A 21919-nucleotide genomic window follows, 5' to 3' on the forward strand; every position below is an offset into this window, starting at 1 on the left:
CAATAGGTTTTGAAAGCAAACAGCATGGATCCTGACCAGACTGCGCGGATGCGCAGGCTGGTCTGGATCCATGCTGGTCGCAAACCCACTATGTTGGTTTTCTCATGGCACGGCTCAAATATCCTTTTAAGTCGAATTTCGATTATCTCGAAGTAAAACACTCGATCCCTTTGAATTCGAGAAAACGAGTTTCAGCTCTTATCTGTTTTTAATCAGAGCATTCAGGTACAGAATATGCGTTCTTTTGCATTTTTTTTTTTGTTCTTTTTCAAAAAGAAAAAAGAAAACACAAGACATTATTTTACCATGATACCAGTTGTTAAAATCAAGCAACATGTACAAGAACATATCAAAATGTACATCGATTAATATATCTTAGCTGTTTAAAAATCTTTGTAACATTTAATTGTGTAAAATGAGACAGATTTAATACGATGTAAAATTAAATAAACAAAACATTTTACGATAAATCACGATATCAGAAAACAAAACAAAACATCGGAATATAACTGTTGTATTTAATGAAAGACACAATTACTTCCAACCAGACAGTTATATTGCGGCACAAAACAATTATGTTTTTGATATTACACCAGTTTTGGCTGATTATCAATCAGACGACGACTTATTCATCATAATAGTATATAACACTATTTATTCAAACTAGTGCATTTATAATCAAAATAACAATAAACTGCAAGACGAACATCATCTCTTTCTTGAACAATTTGTCCGCTAGATTTGTCTTCATCTGTAAGCCGCCGCGAATTTGATTTTAATTCTGAAATAGAAATGTTTAGAGGAACTCAGATACACGCATAGTTTTTTGACTGTTCTAATAGGAAGGTACTGATTTAGTAATTAGACACAAAAACATTAATGATTAATGTTATTACGTGAGACTGAAAAGCAACCGTAACTATTGTTTATTCTGCTTTGCTAAGTTAGTTACACAAAAAAAAATGGTGATAATTATGTAGGGTGGCACATTTCTGCCACAAGATAGCTGGGTAGCTATCGCGATACTTAAAAATGTTATGATAACACGAAATTTTCTGAAAAGATTATCTCAATAGTCGAAAGTTTCCTGGAAATATTACTGCGATAATTTACATTGGTATCTCGATATTGTTTGTGTAAGTGCTTTTTATTGCCATTTATTAGCAAGACAGCTATTTCAGTACTTTCAGCAAATATCTTGATATTTGGAACTTTTCTGAAAACTTTATTTTAATAGCCTAAAGTTTCGTGAAAATAAAAAAGAATCTCTTGAAAACAATGATTTATTGCGATAATGTTTTCAAAAACATGCACAACTTTTCTGGAAAGTTTAGAATATTATCGGGATAGCTACCAAGTATCTCGTGGCAGTTTCAAGCACTTACGCGAAAATTTGCGTTTAAATATTTTCAGGAAACAAATAAAATATCTAGAAAATATTATGTTTTGTTGAAATGTTTTCAGATGCATAAATTTCTTGGAAAGTTTACAATATTACTGCCATAGCTACCAAGCTATCTCGTGGCAGAAATATGCCACCATAATTATGCCACCAGTCATACAGTATCAGACTACGTCCAACATTAGATAATATAATTGTTAATACCATGGTTATGTATGGTAAGATCAAATGATAGCACTGGCAGATAATGTTATTATGTATGATATCAACATGATATTTTAAACGTTTGTTAACATTGGCCACTGACTAGTCGGTAGGTGTCACCTATCATACAAACAGGAAATTCTTTTAATCAAAAAAAAAGGGAAGTTACGCACATATTACAAGTAATAAACAACACCGAATTGCGGAAACATGTGTCAAATTAGACACTTGCCGTAGAATGAGATATTTCAAAATTATTTTATGGCATTATATGTCATTTAATATGCTTTAAACAAAATTTAAAAAATAACCATTTGTCAAACAAGAGTGTCGTTACTGCAGGCATGTGTCACATTAGACAGCCTTCGGAGTTATTAAGATCCATGCACTGAAATATCCTAATAATCCCATGAAACAAACATATAAATTATTCTATGTAATATCAAATCAAGTTTAAATATTTTGCTAAGACAGGGGTAAAACAATCAAACACTATATATTGAGCGGTTGAATTCAAGGCTTACAATGATTTTAATGGCAACACACTAACTTACATTTAGTTCTTAATGAGGAAAAAGAAATTAAAATTGTCAAATGACAGGGAACTACTGAATAAATAAAATTTTATAGATGATTAATTCAGTCATAAAAACAAAAGAATTAAAGTCATATGCAGTATGAATATGAAATAAAGGTCAAAATCCTATGAAATATTAAGTTTTAACTGTTAAGACAAACCCTTTTCATTAACAGTAATACCTAATCGACCTATTCCTGCGGATTGTCACATATTTTCGCGGTATAGCAAACTGTCGTATTACAGCTTTAAAGTGTAAGTATCTTTTTAGTGTTCCAGAATAAAACTGCCTTTTTCTCGTAGTTTTCAATGGGTGATTTAACAGGAGAGTAAACGTATGTAAACAGACAAGTTCTCGTGCTCACGCGCTGTTAACACTTTTTATATACGCGTTCCGTGACAAAGCGTAAACGTATTACTGCCTCGTAATAAATATTTCAAACGGAAATGACGCCAACGGGATCAACCAACGCTGACTTTACCGCACATTTCATGGAAATTTCATGACGTTATCAATTCATTCATTTTTTCCTTTTGTACACGTTTTATGCCTGAACAGCGTTAACGCATGTTTGGTTCGTATTATAACTTCTGTAGAATTCCTTGGGATTTGTAGGTACCGTCTCCCTACCATCTGCCAATCCCTCGGTATTCTGCAAATATTATAACTAATAACTAAAACACTTGCGTTATCACTACAACATACATGTTTTATTGTAAAGTACGCTTGTGACAGTCGGTTACTTGGTTAAAAGAGGGTTTTTTGATAACAGAAATTATGCATTACTGCAAGATTCATTTCATATTAATCTAGTTTAAAAAGGAACTTGGCAAAAATGAGAAGCTTAAGATGTCCTTTGGCTTCTTGAGCATGAATGTAAGGACTTTTGTCCAGGAGGGGGCTTATATTTGTCTGTAATTCTGACTGCACATTTTTTTCTAAAATATTACCCTGAAGGAAAAGTATTCCTTTTAATCAGTTTGGATAGGCAGTATGTTGTACACTTCCAATTTTAATTTAATTTGTATTCCTATAGGACCTCTGAAAACTTTGGAGTTAAAATTATTACTTTGCCACCCATTTCTTTGCTTGAAAGCATGAAGTGTAATGAGTGAAAAAAATCTACAAATGTAAAATATATAATTTTACTTTTTCAAAACAAATGGATTTTAATATCAATAACATTGAAGTAATTTAACTGGACTTATGTCTGAATAAAGTTATTGTGATGTGCCTCTAGAGAGATTTTAATTAAAACACATACAAAAAAATGAAGAGCGAAAATTAAGTTATTTCGTTATGTGAGGGGCGAAAAAAGAAAAGATTTTTCGCCTGACAGAATCATTTAAATTTAAGATGAATAAACAATGTATGAGAAGCTAACTAGTCGGCAGATCTGTTTTCTATCTCTTAAAAGTCACGAAACTTCAAACAACAATTTATCTTACTTGACAAAGTTGTGTTGGCATTATACTTCCTTTTATTATGCATGCAGCTTAAATTTGCTGACTTGCATTTGGGCAGAACAAAACCAACTAAAAACACAAAATTAAATGAAAACTTATTTAAATATTTCTAAAATAAAAATGTATATGTCACTTAAAGTCAGTTACATTTTCAAGAAACAGATTTAGCGCAAAGCCTTAAATTTTTGAGGAAAAAAAAATCAACGACATCAATTAAATCATAGAAAGAAAGGGTTGTTTCACACGAAAATTACGTAGCAAATAAGGTTATAACACACTAAATAGTTGTTGTTCTTTATTCTATATAAAATTGACCTATTTCCAATGACCGCAGCACACATCAGGACCCATTTTAAATTTCTGTAACTTACATTTTCTTGAAGAATATTGTCAGTGCTAACTAAAAATCAAAAGAAAAGTGGGGGTCATGTTTGATGCAAGAAAAATAATTTCAGTCAAACACACAAACTGCAAAATCAGCTAAAAAATGAGACCCCAAATTATACTGGTGGTGTATGATCTAAGTTTCCATGAAAAATTTTGTCATGGTGTTATTTCATGATCAAAATGCTATCTTCATGTCAAGCATAGATCTGTCATGTGATTCTACCAAAAAAAATGCAAAGAAAATAAGGAAAATAGCTCTACACAGCGAAAAAACTGAGGACTATTTGTATCCGCCATTATGCGACTACCATTTTTTTTTCGCGCCATTTTTCTATTTAGTGTCTGTATGCCTATAAGAAAAACTTTTTTCTCTGACAGTGTGCCAATTTCATTTGAAATGTACAAGAAACCCAAATGCATGAAGAAATCCAAGGTTTTAGCTTGATATCAACAGTTTCCAGGTTTTTATGGCATTTTCAGTACCATAAGACAAAGCGTCAGATTTTGTCAAAAATAGCTGTCGCGACATAATGTTGAAGCAGTTACCCTAAATTCAGCCTTGTTTTGCCCTGTTTTGACATTTTCTACTCTGATCTGCATGCAAATTACACATTTAAACTGTTATATATCTTCACTTTTACCTCTGATGGACAGAAAATAGCAATCAGTAGCCTATAAATACGCAGTTTATGAAAAAAATACACCCAAAACAGTGGAAATGTGATATTTTTGGGTTTTATCCTCATTTTCAACAAAATTGCCATTAATTTGTCATTTTCTATCAAATTCTAATCAAACTAGCCCCTTTCCACCATTATCTGGCCAGATTTCATTTTTTACCAATGTCATCTTATAGGTTATAACACACTAAATAGTTGTTGTTCTTTATTCTATATAAAATTGACCTATTTCCAATGACCGCAGCACACATCAGGACCCATTTTAAATTTCTGTAACTTACATTTTCTTGAAGAATATTGTCAGTGCTAACTAAAAATCAAAAGAAAAGTGGGTGTCATGTTTGATGCAAGAAAAATAATTTCAGTCAAACACACAAACTGCAAAATCAGCTAAAAAATGAGACCCCAAATTATACTGGTGGTGTATGATCTAAGTTTCCATGAAAAATTTTGTCATGGTGTTATTTCATGATCAAAATGCTATCTTCATGTCAAACATAGATCTGTCATGTGATTTTACCAAAAAAATTGCAAAGAAAATAAGGAAAATAGCTCTACACAGCGAAAAAACTGAGGACTATTTGTATCCGCCATTATGCGACTACCATTTTTTTTCGCGCCATTTTTCTATTTAGTGTCTGTATGCCATAAGACATGAATATTTATCTACGGAACAAGTATCAGTATACTGATTTATTATATACTTACATAAATTCTGTCAAGAATACGGCTTGTATTCCTCAAGTAAATATGAACAGGCCGAAAAAAATCCGTATTGTACCTTTTGTATTGTATGTTGCCGGCCTACTTTCATTTAATAGGCATGTCCTATCACAGTTCTATAAACAACGCACATAAAAACTCACCTTATCAATTTTACAATAGACAAACATTGATAACAAAAGAACAAACAAAAAGGCGGAGATATATAATAAAAGCGTACAACAATCACTGAAAACTACGTTCAACCTAGTTATGTGAAATTTCAGCACTGGGGCATTATTGCAAATGCATCGAAACGTAGATATGTAACAGTTCTTTGAAAATGGCGAGCTTTTAAAGGCGCTGAAATGTCCGAAAGTGTGGCCCCTTTATGCAGCCAATTTCCAGAATTCAATGTATATTTCAGTAAATTGACAGTTGTGTAGAGTAAAATACATGTTTTATATGTGTTCAATTATTATGTGAAACAACCTTTTCTTTCAATGATTTGGTGTTGTTGGATTTTTTTTTCTCAAAATGTAAGGCTAATTATTAAAGCTTTTTTAATTTATTTTAAACATTTCTTTACCTATTTCATTACCTAGCTTTTGTGCTTACTCAGAGTGTCCAGACATTTGATGAAGATCTGACAGGAGGTATAGCAAAAAAAAATAAAATAAAAAAAATAAAAATTAAACGCGTTCATATTACAATTAATATAGTTTGATGACTGATACAACTTTCATCGAAATCTTAGGATGGAGCATCATTATTATGTAATACGCCAATCAAGCATTTGGTTATAATCAATTAAACAGTTACATCGTTTAATTAAGAAATAATTTATAGCAAAACCGTGTTTTAACAATATTTATGCACGATGGGTGGTTATACATCGGGCGTAATAATTTATTATTTCGTACGACGTATAATCACCCGAGTTTTGCTATAAATGTTGTTGAGTCTAACATATCATATATTTTATTGTAAAATTTAGATAAGATATGATAGAACTGTTTATTAGCGCATGTATGGCGCCAAATGGTAGGTCGTCACTTTTTTTTTGTTTATACACGCCAGGACCGGAATAGTTCCATTAGGGCGCAAATGATGGCGAATTATTCTACACAGCTAATAACCAACTCCGTGTGTGAGTGTAGATAAACTATGTGACATTTCTTTTTAAACATGTTTAATTAAAATATTTGATCGAACCTGAAAGCGCTATTTCTCGATGCTTACATGGCGCCAAATATTACGTCGAAGTGACGTCATCATATTATCGTTGTGATGATGAAAGCATTGTTAGCCATGTTAGATTTTTTGTCAATTTTATAACGGTAAAACAGACATTCAAACTGTTTCTACAGTACGTATATAATATAAAATACTGCATATAAAACATTTACTTGATATTTATGGATCTTGAACACAACTCCGATCATTTTGTTATCTTACTTATTTCAGGGGAGGGCCGTCATTAATGTTGGTAAAACTTGTGCTCCAACCCATTTGCTTTTTTACAGTTTCATATTTAATATAATCACGGATGCTGTAAAGGTATCTTTTTTCGTTTATTTCCAAAATAAGACTAAATTTTGGCAGTACGGAAAATGTAATGTTGTTGTTGTCGCTCGTTCTAAATGTAAACAAACGACGTTTTCAATCATTTATGTACATAATAAACAGGACAATCTTTATTTTTTTGCATGGATATGTTTTTTATTTTCATGTCATGGTATGAAAAATAACACATATTTCGCTCGTAGCTAAGCCACACGTGAAATCTTTTATTTTCATGCCATTCGATGAAAGTCACCGGGCTAGACCATATTCACGCATAAATCTTGAATATCCTCATATATGTGCATATACATATATTCATTATATACCAATATAAATTCTATAAAGAAATCGGCTTGTATTTCACAATTAAATATGAATAGGCCGTATTGCATCTTTTAAATTCCGTATTGTACCTTTTGTATTTATGCTGCCGGACTACTTTCATAATTATGCATGACCTGACACAGTTCTATAAATAGCGCACATAAAAACTTCACTTAGTTCCATTTTACATTGAAGATTTCGTTCAATAACAAAACAAAAAACAAAAAGGTAGAGGTATTTGATAACAGAGTCATTATAACAGTAGCTTGATCTGGAATTTTGTATTCGACTCTTGTTGATTTTGCAAGGTCGGATCACACTCGGTGCTTGTGCGCCTCGTGAGATCCGATCTGGCAAAAATCCACTCGAGCCGGATACAGCATCCCAAATCGAGCTACTGTTATAATAACCCTATATATAGTGATTTATACTAGTGTATGATAAGATAATTTGATTGAGACAGTTATACTACAGTTAAAAAAGTACACAACCGCAATCTAAATTTATGAATCTTTTATCACTCTTCGTTCATTTGCAGTAGATGATCTTTCATATATCTGTGCACGTGTATGCTCAATCAGCATTAATTGATACTGTGCTTTCTGTTTGGTGTTTTCTGAGTTTTACTAAAAAAGCGTGCGTGTGAAGCAAAATAAACTCAGCAGTTAGGCAGTGCAATTTAAATGGACACTGAAGTGTAATTAAAAAGATCTATAATTCCAACAATATGATTTTTTATATCGCAATTTGCCTTTAACGTTTCATACAAGATTTTACACAAATTGTTGTCATTATCCTAAAATCCTAAAAAGTATGATACCTCAGCAATGTATCAGTAGATGTGTCCTGTGTTAACCCTTACCCTTTTAAATTTCTATAATGAACTTGTCCATCTTTCAAATTGGACAGTACCATTAACTGTTAAAAGGGGTGCTTAATAAAAAGATACTTGCTGAATGGTGAACAGTGCAGATCAAGATCTACACTGGTCGCAAAGGGAGAATAAATTTTAAGAGACAGCTGATCCTTCGCAGAGCGACAGTTTATAATAGCTTAAACCTATCGGGGGGTCAAATATCTAAACAGTTTTCAAGATATATGACTATATATTTTACACAAAAAAACATAACTAATATGACAAAATAGTCTTTCGGTTATTTAGAATTGAAATATTTTGAATCAACAAAGTGACGTCCCTCATTAATTCCGGGACGCTTAAATCACAAGTTTTTATGTTGCATATGTCACTATGAAAAATATCTTTGAAAAAAAAAATCATGCAAAAAGAGAGTGCAGTTCAAATAAAACAAAAGCATTATCAAATATTCTTGCAGTAACTATTATTTTAAAAGTTCTGATAATTTTAGATATAATCACTACCACAGGTGTTTATCCATTGGCGGAAAGGATAGTAGAAATACAGTTATATAACCCAGGACTGTCAAGTATTAAAAAGTGTCAATTTCGGTGCATTCAAGACGTGTTGACAGCAAAGCGCAGCAAGGAGGTGCTTTATATCTATCCGTATTTTGAACAAACAAACAAACACACAAAGAAACAGTTTTAAAAACATATTTTTGTACCCATTTTCGTCACGGATATAATCTCCGTAATTGCCTTAACTTCCTTAACTGAAATACATAATATATATAAAAACGTTTTAAAATGTCAAAAACATAATTATATCAAAGGTTTGCTAATGTTAGCAACAAGCCTATTCATGCAATAGTCAGAAAACGCTATAAGCTATATAGGAGTTGTACCTATATACCCTGAACCAAACTGCTCAATAATATTGTAACATTTCGTAAAAAAGTAAATACGGAAATTCGATTGAGAGTGTAACAATATTTAATCTTACTGAAAACTGAAATAAGAATTAATTTTCAATTTCCACCATTTTACCAAATACCCTAAGCGTAATGTAATTCGAGTCCTAGCAATTCTGTTCAGTGTATACATCAGGCAGTCGTACAATATAGTATCTTTGAATAAAGGAATCAAAGTTAAACAGAGTTCCCGTTTGATTTGAATTATATAGTGCATTAATTTGTGCACACTGGAAATAATCTTAGGAAATCCGGTCTCAAATTGTATTTGATGAATCTGAGTCAGTTTAAAGAATTTAAGTCATTTAAGTTCTTTGGAAATTATGTTTAAATGTTCATATAAGCATACTGAGTATCCCCTACATCTGTCCTTTATTTAATCTAAAACTAGTATTTGGTTATCAAAGGGGAACCACTGCTACAAGAGACTGAAAGAAGGTGTTAATGAATTAGTCGTAAATAAAATATGCAAGTTACCAGCGTATCAAACAAAATAAATAAAAACATTAGTAGGCGGGACGTTTTCTTTAAGCTTTGTATATACTTACTTAGAACATGAATAGTTTAGACAGCTGTAAGTAAAATGTCATTTGATTAATTTCTAGGTGATTAACATACCACATAATCCCTCTTGATAATGTTATAATAATGGATACGACTGTCGCTCCGTTAAAATGACCATCTTGTACACGAAAAAAAATTGTTTTAAAACGATGTTGAACAACAATTTACGCCGATACCGTTTTATTCGTTTTGGAACTTTGATTCAAATTATAAAATTATAACATTTAATCGGATCTACGTTCAATATAGAAATGTAAGATAGACGTTAGAAAGAAACATCACCACTGCTGCAAATACAACAATTGTTCTTGCTTTAAACGAGAAAGATCGATGACGATGAATAGTTACGTCACTACTGTCATATCATAATAGTCAGCGCTACGGTTGACCTTATTATTTATGATAAAGAAAGTTACAACAATCGTCTCTCGATCATGACATATGCGAAAAAATTCGACGATGATGTATAGTGACGTCACTACTGTTTTAATGACCAAAACCACTATCGACCATGTTATTTACGATGAAGATCAGTGATGACAGACGCCACTACTGTCGTTGAACTGCTGTCAATCATGATATATATGATACAGCCTGAAGACAAAAGTTAATTGGACATATATCTAGAAATATGCAAAGCTCAAGGATTTGACATACGCATCCTTGTTTAATATAATATAATTAAACATATATACTTGTGAACCAAAATGCCAAAATTCACAATATATACAAACAGTTAAGGTATTGACAATTTTTGTCAAGATGGTCTTTGTTAACGTTGCGACTTAAATTATTAAATAAGACCATGAATACGTACCATGTCCCCGCTATCATCTGGCGTGTTATCATCTCTTGATCGGCTTAAAACCGCCATTGAGGCTGCTGTGGCTATATCTGAACTGGCATCAGCACCGTTTCCACCTCCTCCTCCCATTCCATTGGCCGGTATTCCATCATCGATTTTGCAGGGGCATATTCCATTACATGCAAATTTTTCTCCTCTATTTAAGATTCAAAGCAAAGTTATAAGTTAATATGTAAATATTTACTGGTTGTTATTCGAGAAATAGCCATATATATATATATATATATATGACTTATCAAAACATTGTTTGTTCTGTTTCTATTACCATTACCAGAATAATGAAAATAAAACGTACTCGGCTGACTACCGGATACTTTTCTTATATTATTCGCTCTATATTCGTAAACACTTTAGTTTCGGAAGGCAGGCGATCGGCTATAGCCACTAGAGCACGTAATCAAGTCAGGAAAACTGGTAGCAAAACGTTTAATCAGAATCTACTGTCATAATTCAGTACTGTAAGTTTAAACCAATCGAACTTTGATACGTATGCAGTTTATAAAATTATACATTTTAACACTATAATGGAATTCGGGGGTATTTTATGGTATTTAAAGAAGAGTATGGAAAGCGCACTTTGTCAAAATATAAAGTACAAATGTCAGTTTGTGTAGTCAAATGACAGGCGCCGTATGAATGGTTTGAGAAGAAGCATGTGCGAAACCAAAATGTTTGTGTTCTTACCTGCACTTCTGGACACATTCGTTGTCATAGGTGTTTCCTTGTGTTGTGCAAACTGGGTTAAATGCTAAAGGTCTGCACTTTTTGGCACATAAAGCTTTTAATCCTGTTATTTTCTGTCCACCAGCACCACCGGCTCCACCTGCACCATTGGCTCCACCTGCACCACCGGCTCCACCAGCACCACCGGCGCCACCAGCACCACCGGCTCCACCAGCGCCATTGGCTCCACCTGCACCACCGGCTCCACCAGCGCCATTGGCTCCACCAGCTCCACCGGCTTCACTAGCACCACCGGCTTCACCAGCGCCACCAGCACCACCGGCTCCATCTGCACCACCGGCTCCACCAGCACCACCGGCTTCACCAGCACCACCGGCTCCACCAGCACCACTTACTCCACTGGCTCTACCAGCACCACTGGATCCACCAACACCACCAGCTGCACCAGCTCCTGCGTCAAATCCTTGCGATGAAACAATAGGCAGTGCTTTCAGAGGCGATGTTTTCGAAGCCGGAATTATTGGTGCCTGACCTGAATATTGTCTCAGTCCTGGACATGGACAGAATCCATCGCAAATCTTTTTCACCGATCTAAATAATAGATAACACAAACGTTTTGTAAGCTGTAGAAATAAAATATACCGGATCCATTTTATTCTAAATAAAATGTACATAGTAAAGATCTACGGGGACGCCTGATTCTTTCTACCTTTTTGCTCCAGAATAAACAACATATCAAAGTTTTTCATTTATGTGTTTGTCTTAATATAATATTACGAGTTTTGACATCAAGCGAGCCAGCTGATATACATTACAAAATCTTGCAGGTGTGAAATCCCAACATCTGAGTAAATTAATGGAATCACTCCACGTATATTCTAAACCTATGATTTGTATTCCATTCACCATTCTGCACCAATAGCTACATGTATTTCAAATCAACAGAAATTATGATATTTAGTACGTTTTATAAAGGTGTCTCGGCCAAAATTTAAAACATTCCGTACAATGTCTGAAATATATACTTGGAAATATTCTAGCCAAATTTACTTGTTAGATGTTCTTTAAGGATGACTTTGCCATATAATTCATAATCATACATCATTTTGTTTATTATGTTTATAATAAAAGAACGAAACTGTTTCACTGATCGGTAGGATGATAAAATGGCATATTGCGTAAGCACACACAGCTTTCATAAAGTCAAACAACTATGGTACGCTATGTTTTAAAGATATTTACCAAGCTTGTTAAAACTGTTCCCACTTATTACAAATTCATAACAGTAGTGAATATACTGAATGATATATGGTAAAAACAGTCTTTTAAATGTAAATTATTCTTGTAATAACTTCTTGTTACTGCATTCCTTGCAAATAAATCTTCTGTTATTAATACAGTATATGCATATCGCTTTGGTGAAAATTCTTTTCACAGTGACGATGCAGCAAGTTCCTCAAAGTTACAGCTGTTTACAGCTGTTTATGGTAACAAACATTTACCTCTATACGGGCTTCATAACTGATTTTGTTTGTTGCGTCATTCACAGTTTAAAACTGTGTTTTTCTGTGCGTTGTACTTTTCCACATTTATCAGGATAACAGGAGAATGATGGACAGATGTAATAGTAACGTGATAATTATATACTTACGAAGGCAAGAAACACTCTGAGAGATAAGTGAAATCATCATCGCCACAACAAGGTGCAAGAACACTGCAGTTGACCTTTGACCCATGCCCATGATTGCCTTGTGCTCGTCCTGTAGCGTGGGTATGCTTCTTTACGTGCGTTTCTGTTCCGGCATTTATTTTCACAAGTCGCCCAGTGTTAAAACTTGTCTCACTCTTCGATACAGTTCTCATATTAGATCCAGCAAATTTGCTGCCTTGATTTATTTGCTCAGACGATGCGATACTCACAATAGGTGAGGCAGATTTCGGCTTTTCTGGTATATATGATTCAGGCACTTTTGACTTTTTCTTTAATGTTATACTGGGTACTGGTTGTTTATTTTTCGTGTAAGTATTTGTATCTCCATATGGTTTTGTAAGTTTCTCTGGTCTGTAAAAGTCTGGCTTTTGTGCCACGGAATTAACAAGAAATTGATCTTGGCTTACTTTTGTATTTTGATTTGAACTACTGTAATCGGTTTGCGAAATACTTAATAGATTTGGTTGACTATTTCGCTCTTTCGTGACTATCGTGTCAGTTCTACCAGTGTCGGTATTATGTTGAATAAGATTTCCTTGTTGTTCTAGATACAATTTCCTCATTGTTTGTAAAACAAAGCTTGTTTTGTCTTGATTAGAGCTGGTAAAATCATATATATTTCCATCTCCAGCAAAATATTGTTTACCTTGCTGTCCACGTGTTGGAATGTTTGGATCTGGCTTACCTGCACTGCTGAAATCTAGTTTTGATGGATCAGATTTACTTGGTTTACGATACACTGAATTCGAAAAATCAGGTTGACCCGGCCTGCCAAAGTTTGGCTTAGGAGGAGCCGATTTTCCTAGTTGTCCATTAGGTAGATTGTTTTGGTCGGACTTATCTGGTCTGAAATAATACTGGTTTGGTGAAGCAGGTTTTTTTTCCGGTTGTCCATACGAAGGATCAGGTTTATGAGGCCTGCCAAAAACTGGTTTTGGCAAAGCAGATTTGGCTGGCTGTCCATACGTTAAATCGTAAGATTTGGTTTTTTTAGGTTTCCCAAAATCTGGTTTCGATGGTACGGGTTTCGGTTGTTGTCCATACTTTGGTCTGTAAGGTTCTTGTTTTGGGGGTCTTTTAAAGTCTGGTTTTGAGGGAGAGGATTTTCTCTGTTGTCCATATGCTTGATTGTTTGTTTCTGGCTTATTAGGCCTACTAAAGTCTGGTTTTAATGGAGCGTTTATTCCTGGTTGTCCATACATTGGATTGTTAGGTTCTTGTTTCACAGTTCCGTAAGTTTGTTTCTTAGTACCTGCCTTGTTTGAGATGATTTGTTTTAAACTTGATTTTATAACCTGCGAAGCCTCACCAATTCCAGCGTATCCCCCAGTTTTACGCATTGCCAGGTCTGGCTTTTCCGGTCTGCCAAAATTTGGTTTTGTTACAGTAGGTTTTTCTTGTTTTCTGTAAGTTTGCTTGTTTATGTAAAGATTATCCGGTTGTCCGTACGTTGGAATGTACGAATCAGATTTCACAGGCATGTCAAAGTTCTTATTTGACGGAGTAAGTTTACTTCCTTTACTTTGCATTTGATTTTTTCCATCTCGTTTATCAGGTCTGCCAAAATATTGTGAAGCAGATTCAGCCGACTTCCCTTTCTTAAGCAGATATAATTTCTTAAGCGTTTCTAACATGCTATTTGCATTTTTATAATTGAAACTATTCGTGGCCGATGATGAATATTCCTTTCCAACTGTCTTCTTTGTAATCAGGTTTATGGAATCATAATTGAACTGTTGGTCATACACTTGACCAGAAGGTTTTAGTTTTTTAGGTCTGCTAAAGTCAGGTTTCGGTGGAATAACTACCTTTCCGTAATTTGGATCGTAAGATTGTGGTTTATCAGCTCTCTTAAAGTCTGGTTTCGATGGAGCATTTGTTGCTAGTGGTCCATAATTTGGACCGTAACGTTTTGGTTTATCAGGTCTGTTAAAATCCGGTTTCAATGGAGCTTTTGTTGCTAATGGTCCGTAACTGGGACCGTAAGGTTTTGATTTATCAGGTCTGTTAAAATCCGGTTTTGGTGGAGCTTTTGTTGCTGGTGGTCCGTAATTTGGACCGTAAGGTTTTGGTTTATCAGGTCTGTTAAAGTCTGGTTTCAGTGGAGCTTTAGTTGCTGGTGGTCCGTAATTTGGACCGTAAGGTTTTGGTTTATCAGGTCTGTTAAAATCCGGTTTCAGTGGAGCTTTTGTTGCTGGTGGTCCGTAATTTGGACCGTAAGAGTTTGGTTTATCAGGTCTGTTAAAATCCGGTTTCAGTGGAGCTTTTGTTGCTGGTGGTCCGTAATTTGGACTGTAAGATTTTGGTTTATCAGGTCTGTTAAAGTCCGGTTTCGTTGGAGCTTTTGTTGCTGGTGGTCCGTAATTTGGACCGTAAGAGTTTGGTTTATCAGGTCTGTTAAAATCCGGTTTCAGTGGAGCTTTTGTGGCTGGTGGTCCGTAACTGGGACCGTAAGATTTTGGTTTATCAGGTCTGTTAAAATCCGGTCTCAATGGAGCTTTTGTTGCCGATGGTCCGTAATTGGGTACGTAAGAGTTTGGTTTATCAGGTCTGTTAAAGTCCGGTTTCGGTGGAACTTTTGTTGCTGGTGGTCCGTTATTTGGACCGTAAGGTTTCCGTTTATCAGGTCTGTTAAAGTCCGGTTTCAATGAAGCTTTTGTTGCTGGTGGTCCGTATTTTGGACCATTAGGTTTTGGTTTATCAGGTCTGTTAAAGTCCGGTTTCCGCGGAGCCTTTGTTGCTGGTGGTCCGTAATTTGGACCGTAAGGTTTTGGTTTATCAGGTCTGTTAAAGTCCGGTTTCGCTGGTACTTTTATTGCTTTTGGTTCATAATTTGGACCGTACGGCTTTGGTTTATCTGGTCTGTTAAAGTCGGGTTTCGATGGAGCATTTGTTGCTGATGGTCCGTAATTTGGACCGTAAGTATTTGGTTTATCAGGTCTGTTAAAGTCCGGTTTCGGTTGAGCATTTGTTGCTGGTGGTCCATAATTTGGAACGTAAGGTTTTGGTTTAGCAGGTCTGTTAAAATCCGGTTTCAGTGGAGCTTTTGTTTTTGGTTGTCCGTTATTTGGCTCGTAAGATTTTGGTTGATCAGGTCTGTTAAAATTTGGTTTAAATGGAGCTTTTGTTGCTGGTAGTCCATAATTTGGTTTTGGTTTATCAGGTCTGTTAAAGTCTGGTTTCGGCTTAGTTTTTGCTGCTGGTAGTCCGTATTTTGGACCATAAGGTTTTGGTTGATCGGGTCTATTAAAGTCCGGTTTCGATGGAGATTTTGTTGCTGGTAGTCCATAATTTGGACCATAAGGTTTTGGTTTATCAGGTCTGTTAAAATCCGGTTTCGATGTATTGCTTGTTTGTGGTGGTCCGTAAGGTTTCTGTTTTTTTAGGAAATATAACTTTTTAAGCGTTTCCAACACTGTGTTTACATTTTTAAAGTCGTATGAAGTCGATGATTGGCTATTTTTTACTACTGCTAGCTTTGAAACGGCATTCGTTGAATCTTGATAATTTATTGTTGATTTGGACTTTGGAATTTGTCCATTTATTTGATTGTAAGTCTGTGTTTTTTCAGGTCTATTGAAATCTGGTATCGGTTGTTCATATTGTTTTGAATTAGTACTTGGTTTATCTGGTCTTCCAAAATCTGGTTGTCTAGGAGCTGACGTTTCACTTTGTAGCAAATATACCTTTCTTAGCATTTTCAATACTATATTTGCATTTAGTTGTTCAAGGCTCTTAAAGTTGGAATTGTTCATTGTCTTTGTAAGATAATTCTTTATAAATGAATATTCAGAAGAAAGTCCTTTGGATGATGAGGTCGTGTTGTTTCGTGCAAAAGATTTTTTAGATTCCGATTTTCCAGGCCTATTAAAATCTGGCTTTGATGGAATATGTTTCACTGGTTTCTCATATTTTGGGCCATAAGGTTTTGGTTTATCAGGTCTGTTGAACTCCGGTTTCGATGCAGGTGTAGTTGCTGGTGGTCCGTAATTTGAACCCTGAGGTTTTGGTTTATCAGGTCTGTTAAAGTCCGGTTTCCAAGGATCTTTTGATGCTGATGGTCCATAATTTGGACCGTAAGGTTTTGGATTATCAGGTCTGTTAAAATCCGGTCTCAATGGAGCTTTTGTTGCCGATGGTCCGTAATTGGGTACGTAAGATTTTGGTTTATCAGGTCTGTTAAAGTCCGGTTTCGGTGGAACTTTTGTTGCTGGTGGTCCGTAATTTGGACCGTAAGATTTTGGTTTATCAGGTCTGTTAAAGTCTGGTTTCAATGGAGCTTTTGTTGCTGGTGGTCCGTATTTTGGACCATTAGGTTTTGGTTTATCAGGTCTGTTAAAATCCGGTTTCAGTGGAGCTTTTGTTGCTGGTGGTCCGTAATTTGGACCGTAAGAGTTTGGTTTATCAGGTCGGTTAAAATCCGGTTTCAGTGGAGCATTTGTTGCTGGCGGTCCGTAATTTGGACCATAAGGTTTTGGTTTATCAGGTCTGTTAAAGTCCGGTTTTAGTGGAGCTTCTGTTGCTGGTGGTCCGTAATTGGGACCATAAGGTTTTGGTTTATCAGGTATGTTAAAGTCCGGTTTCAATGGAGTTTTTGTTGCTGGTGGTCCGTATTTTGGATCATAAGGTTTTGGTTTATCAGGTCTGTTAAAATCCGGTTTCGATGGAGCTTTTGTTGCTGGTGGTCCGTAATTTGGACCGTAAGGTTTTGGTTTATCAGGTCTGTTAAAGTCCGGTTTTGATGGACCCTTTGTTGCTGGTGGTCCGTAATTTGGACCGTAAGAGTTTGGTTTATCAGGTCGGTTAAAATCCGGTTTCAGTGGAGCATTTGTTGCTGGCGGTCCGTAATTTGGACCATAAGGTTTTGGTTTATCAGGTCTGTTAAAGTCCGGTTTTAGTGGAGCTTCTGTTGCTGGTGGTCCGTAATTGGGACCATAAGGTTTTGGTTTATCAGGTATGTTAAAGTCCGGTTTCAATGGAGATTTTGTTGCTGGTGGTCCGTATTTTGGATCATAAGGTTTTGGTTTATCAGGTCTGTTAAAATCCGGTTTCGATGGAGCTTTTGTTGCTGGTGGTCCGTAATTTGGACCGTAAGGTTTTGGTTTATCAGGTCTGTTAAAGTCCGGTTTTGATGGACCCTTTGTTGCTGGCGGTCCATAATTTGGACCATAAGATTTTGGTTGATCAGGTCGGTTGAAGTCCGGTTTTGATGGAGCTTTTGTTGCTGGTGCACCGTATTTTGGATCATAAGGTTTTGGTTTATCAGGTCTGTTGAAATCCGGTTTCGGTTGAGCTTGTGTTGCTGGTGGTCCGTAATTTGGACCGTAAGGTTTTGGTTTATCAGGTCTGTTAAAGTCCGGTTTCGATGGACCCTTTGTTGCTGGCGGTCCATAATTTGGACCATAAGATTCTGGTTGATCAGGTCGGTTAAAGTCCGGTTTGGATGGAGCTTTTGTTGCTGGTAGTACATATTTTTGATCATAAGCATTTGGTTTATCAGGTCTGTTGAAGTCCGGTTTGAATGGAGCTTTTGTTGCTGGTTGTCCGTATTTTGGACCGTAAGGTTTCGGGTTATCAGGTCTGTTAAAGTCCGGTTTTAATGGAGCTTTTGTTGCTGGTGGTCCATATTTAGGATCGTAAGGTTTTGGCTTATCAGGTCTGTTAAAGTCAGGTTTCAATGGAGCTTTTGTTGCTGGTGGTCCGTAATTTGGACCGTAAGGTTTTGGTTTATCAGGTCTGTTAAAGTCCGGTTTCGTTGGAGCTTTTGTTGCTGGTTGTCCATAATTTTGACCATAAGATTTTTGTATGTCAGGTCTGTTAAAATCCGGTTTCGATGGACCTTTTGTTGGTGTTGGTCCATAATTTGTACCGTTAGGTTTTGGTTTATCTGGTCGGTTAAAGTCCGGTTTCGATGGAGCTTTTGTTGCTGGTGCTCCGTAAGGTTTTTGGTTTTTTAAGAAGTATAACTTTTTAAGCGTTTCAAAGACTGTGTTTACATTTCCAAACTTGTATGAAGTCGACGATGAACTATTTTCCACTACTGCTTCCTTTGAAAACACATTCTTTGAATCTTGATAAGATTGTTCATCCACCTGTTTTTGAGACTTTCTAAAGTTAGGTTGCCCATATAGTCCATCGTTTGCAGGTCTGTTAAAATCTGGTTTCGATGGAGCGTTTGTTGCTGGTGGTCCGTAATTTGGACCATAAGATTTTGGTTTATCAGGTCTGTTGAAGTCTGGTTTCGATGGAGCTTCTGTTGCTGGTGGTCCGTAATTTGGACCGTAAGGTTTTGCTTTATCAGGTCTGTTAAAATCAGGTTTCGGTAGAGCTTTTGTTGCTGGTGGTCCGTAAATTGGACCGTAAGGTTTTGGTTTATCAGGTCTGTTAAAATCCGATTTCAGTGGCGCTTTTGTTGCTGGTGGTCCGTAATTTGGACCGTAAGATTTTGGTTTATCAGGTCTGTTAAAGTCCGGTTTGAATGGAGCTTTTGTTGCTGGTGGTCCATAATTTGGACCGTAAGGTTTCGGTTTATCAGGTCTGTTAAAATCCGGTTTCGTTGGAGCTTTTGTTGCTGGTGGTCCGTAATTTGGACCGTAAGAGTTTGGTTTATCAGGCCTGTTGAAGTCCGGTTTCGATGGAGCTGTTGGTTCTGGCGGTCCATAATTTGGGCCGTAAGGTTTTGGTTTATCAGGTCGGTTAAAGTCCGGTTTTGATGGAGCTTTTGTTGTTTGTGGTCCATAATTTGGTCCGTAAGGTTTTGGTTTATCAGGTCTGTTAAAGTTCGGTTTAGATGGAGCTTTTGTTGCTGGTTGTCCGTAATTTGGACCGTAAGATTTTGGTTTATCAGGTCTGTTGAAGTCTGGTTTCGATGGAGCTTCTGTTGCTGGTGGTCCGTAATTTGGACCGTAAGGTTTTGGTTTATCAGGTCTGTTAAAGTCCGGTTTCGGTGGAGCTTTTGTTGCTGGTGGTCCGTAATTTGGACCGTAAGGTTTTGGGTTATCGTGTCTGTTAAAATCCGGTTTCGATGGAGCTTTTGTTGCTGGTAGTCCGTAATTTGGACCATAAGATTTTGGTTTATCAGGTCTATTAAAATCTGGTTTCGACGAAGCTTTTGTTGCTGGTGGGCCGTAATTTGGACCGTATGGTTTTGGTTTATTAGGTCTGGTAAAGTCTGGTTTTGGTATACCTGGCGTTTCTGGTTTTGCTGCTTTTTGTAGTTGTCCATATGTTTTATTGTAATTGTCTTGTTTGTCAGGTCTGCCGAAGTCCAGTTTCAACATATTTTGTTTGGTTTGTTTGTTAAGAGTAGATTTGCCTTGATTCATATCTTTCTTTACACTTATATTCGAGTTCGTTTTCATTCCGAAGTCATATTGTTTCTTACTAGACATACCTAGCTGCTCGTAATAGACTTTCCTGAGAGTTTTCAATACATTTCTTGTGTCGAACTTGCTTAGACTCTCAAAATCATTGCCTGTTGTTTCTACATAAGAATACTGATTTGATGACGACTTTGAAGAGAACTGTTTGTTTAATGAATTTGATGGTCCATAATTTGGACCGGAAGTTTTTGGTTTATCAGGTCTGTTAAAATCTGGTTTCGTTGGAGCTTTTGTTGCTGGTTGTCCATATTTGGATCGTAAGGTTTTGTTTATCAGGTCGGTTTAAAGTCCGGTTTATATGGAGCGTTTGTTGCTGGTGGTCCGTAATTTGGACCGTAAGGTTTTGGTTTATCAGGTCTGTTAAAATCTGGTTTCGTTTGAGCTTTTGTTGCTGGTGATCCGTAATTTGGACCGTAAGATTTTTGTTTATCAGGCCTGTTAAAGTCCGGTTTCGATATAGCTTTTGTTGCTGGTTGTCCATATTTTGGATCGTAAGGTTTTGGTTTATCAGGTCGGTTAAAGTCCGGTTTATATGGAGCGTTTGTTGCTGGTGGTCCGTAATTTGGACCGTAAGGTTTTGGTTTATCAGGTCTGTTAAAGTCCGGTTTCGTTGGAGCTTTTGTTGCTGCTGGTCTGTAATTTGGACCGTAAGATTTTGGTTTAGCAGGTCTGTTAATGTCCGGTTTCGATGGAGCTTTTGTTGCTGGTTGTCCATATTTTGGATCGTAAGGTTTTGGTTGATCAGGTCTGTTAAAATCCGGTTTTTGTGGAGCTTTTGTTGCTAGTGGTCCGTAACTTGGACCGTAAGGGTTCGGTTTATCAGGTCTGTTAATGTCCGGTTTCGATGGAGCTTTTGTTGCTGGTTGTCCATATTTTGGATCGTAAGGTTTTGGTTGATCAGGTCGGTTAAAGTCCGGTTTATATGGAGCTTTTGTTGCTGGTGGTCCGTAATTTGGACCATAAGGTTTTGGTTTATCAGGTCTGTTAAAGTCCGGTTTTGACGGAGCTTTTGTTGCTTGTGGTCCAAATCTCGGATCGTAAGGCTTTTGTTTATCAGGTCGGTTAAAGTCCGGTTTATATGGAGCTTTTGTTGCTAAGGGTCCGTAATTTGGACCGTAAGGTTTTGGTTTATCAGGTCGGTTAAAGTCCGGTTTCGTTGGAGCTTTTGTTGCTACTGATCCGTAATTTGGACCGTAAGATTTTGGTTTATCAGGCCTGTTAAAGTCCGGTTTCAATGGAGCTTTTGTTGCTGGTTGTCCATATTTTGGATCGTAAGGTTTTGGTTTATCAGGTCTGTTAAAATCCGGTTTCTGTGGAGCTTTTGTTGCTGGTGGTCCGTAATTTGGACCGTAAGGTTTTGGTTTATCAGGTCTGTTAAAGTCCGGTTTCGATGGAGCTTTTGTTGCTGGTTGTCCATATTTTGGATCGTAAGGTTTTGGTTTATCAGGTCGTTAAAGTCCGTTTATGGAGCTTTTGTTGCTGTGTCGTAATTTGGACCGTAAGGTTTGGTTTATCAGGTCTGTTAAAGTCCGGTTTTCGATGGAGCTTTTGTTGCTGGTTGTCCATATTTGGATC

At 36.3% G+C, this 21919-nt stretch overlaps 2 protein-coding genes across 2 annotated transcripts; both read right to left on the minus strand.

Annotated features, from left to right (window-relative positions):
• Positions 1-296: 296 nt before the first annotated feature.
• LOC123552997 (uncharacterized) lies at positions 297-20606 on the minus strand. Its single transcript, XM_053541706.1, has 5 exons — positions 12903-20606; positions 11252-11842; positions 10520-10703; positions 8893-8940; positions 297-781 (listed from the first exon to the last, which is right to left on the minus strand). The coding sequence occupies exons 1-4, from the start codon at positions 20351-20353 to the stop codon at positions 8902-8904; spliced, it is 8265 nt and encodes a 2754-aa protein (XP_053397681.1). The 5' UTR covers positions 20354-20606; the 3' UTR covers positions 297-781; positions 8893-8901.
• A 10-nt stretch (positions 20607-20616) lies between these two features.
• On the minus strand, positions 20617-21910 carry LOC128556670 (uncharacterized). The gene is made up of 2 exons (XM_053542283.1): positions 21900-21910; positions 20617-21715 (listed from the first exon to the last, which is right to left on the minus strand). Exons 1-2 carry the CDS (start codon positions 21908-21910, stop codon positions 20617-20619), a joined length of 1110 nt encoding a protein of 369 aa, XP_053398258.1.
• Positions 21911-21919: the final 9 nt, after the last annotated feature.

Source organism: Mercenaria mercenaria, chromosome 4 (assembly GCF_021730395.1).
Source record: "Mercenaria mercenaria strain notata chromosome 4, MADL_Memer_1, whole genome shotgun sequence".
Lineage (NCBI taxonomy): Eukaryota > Metazoa > Mollusca > Bivalvia > Venerida > Veneridae > Mercenaria > Mercenaria mercenaria.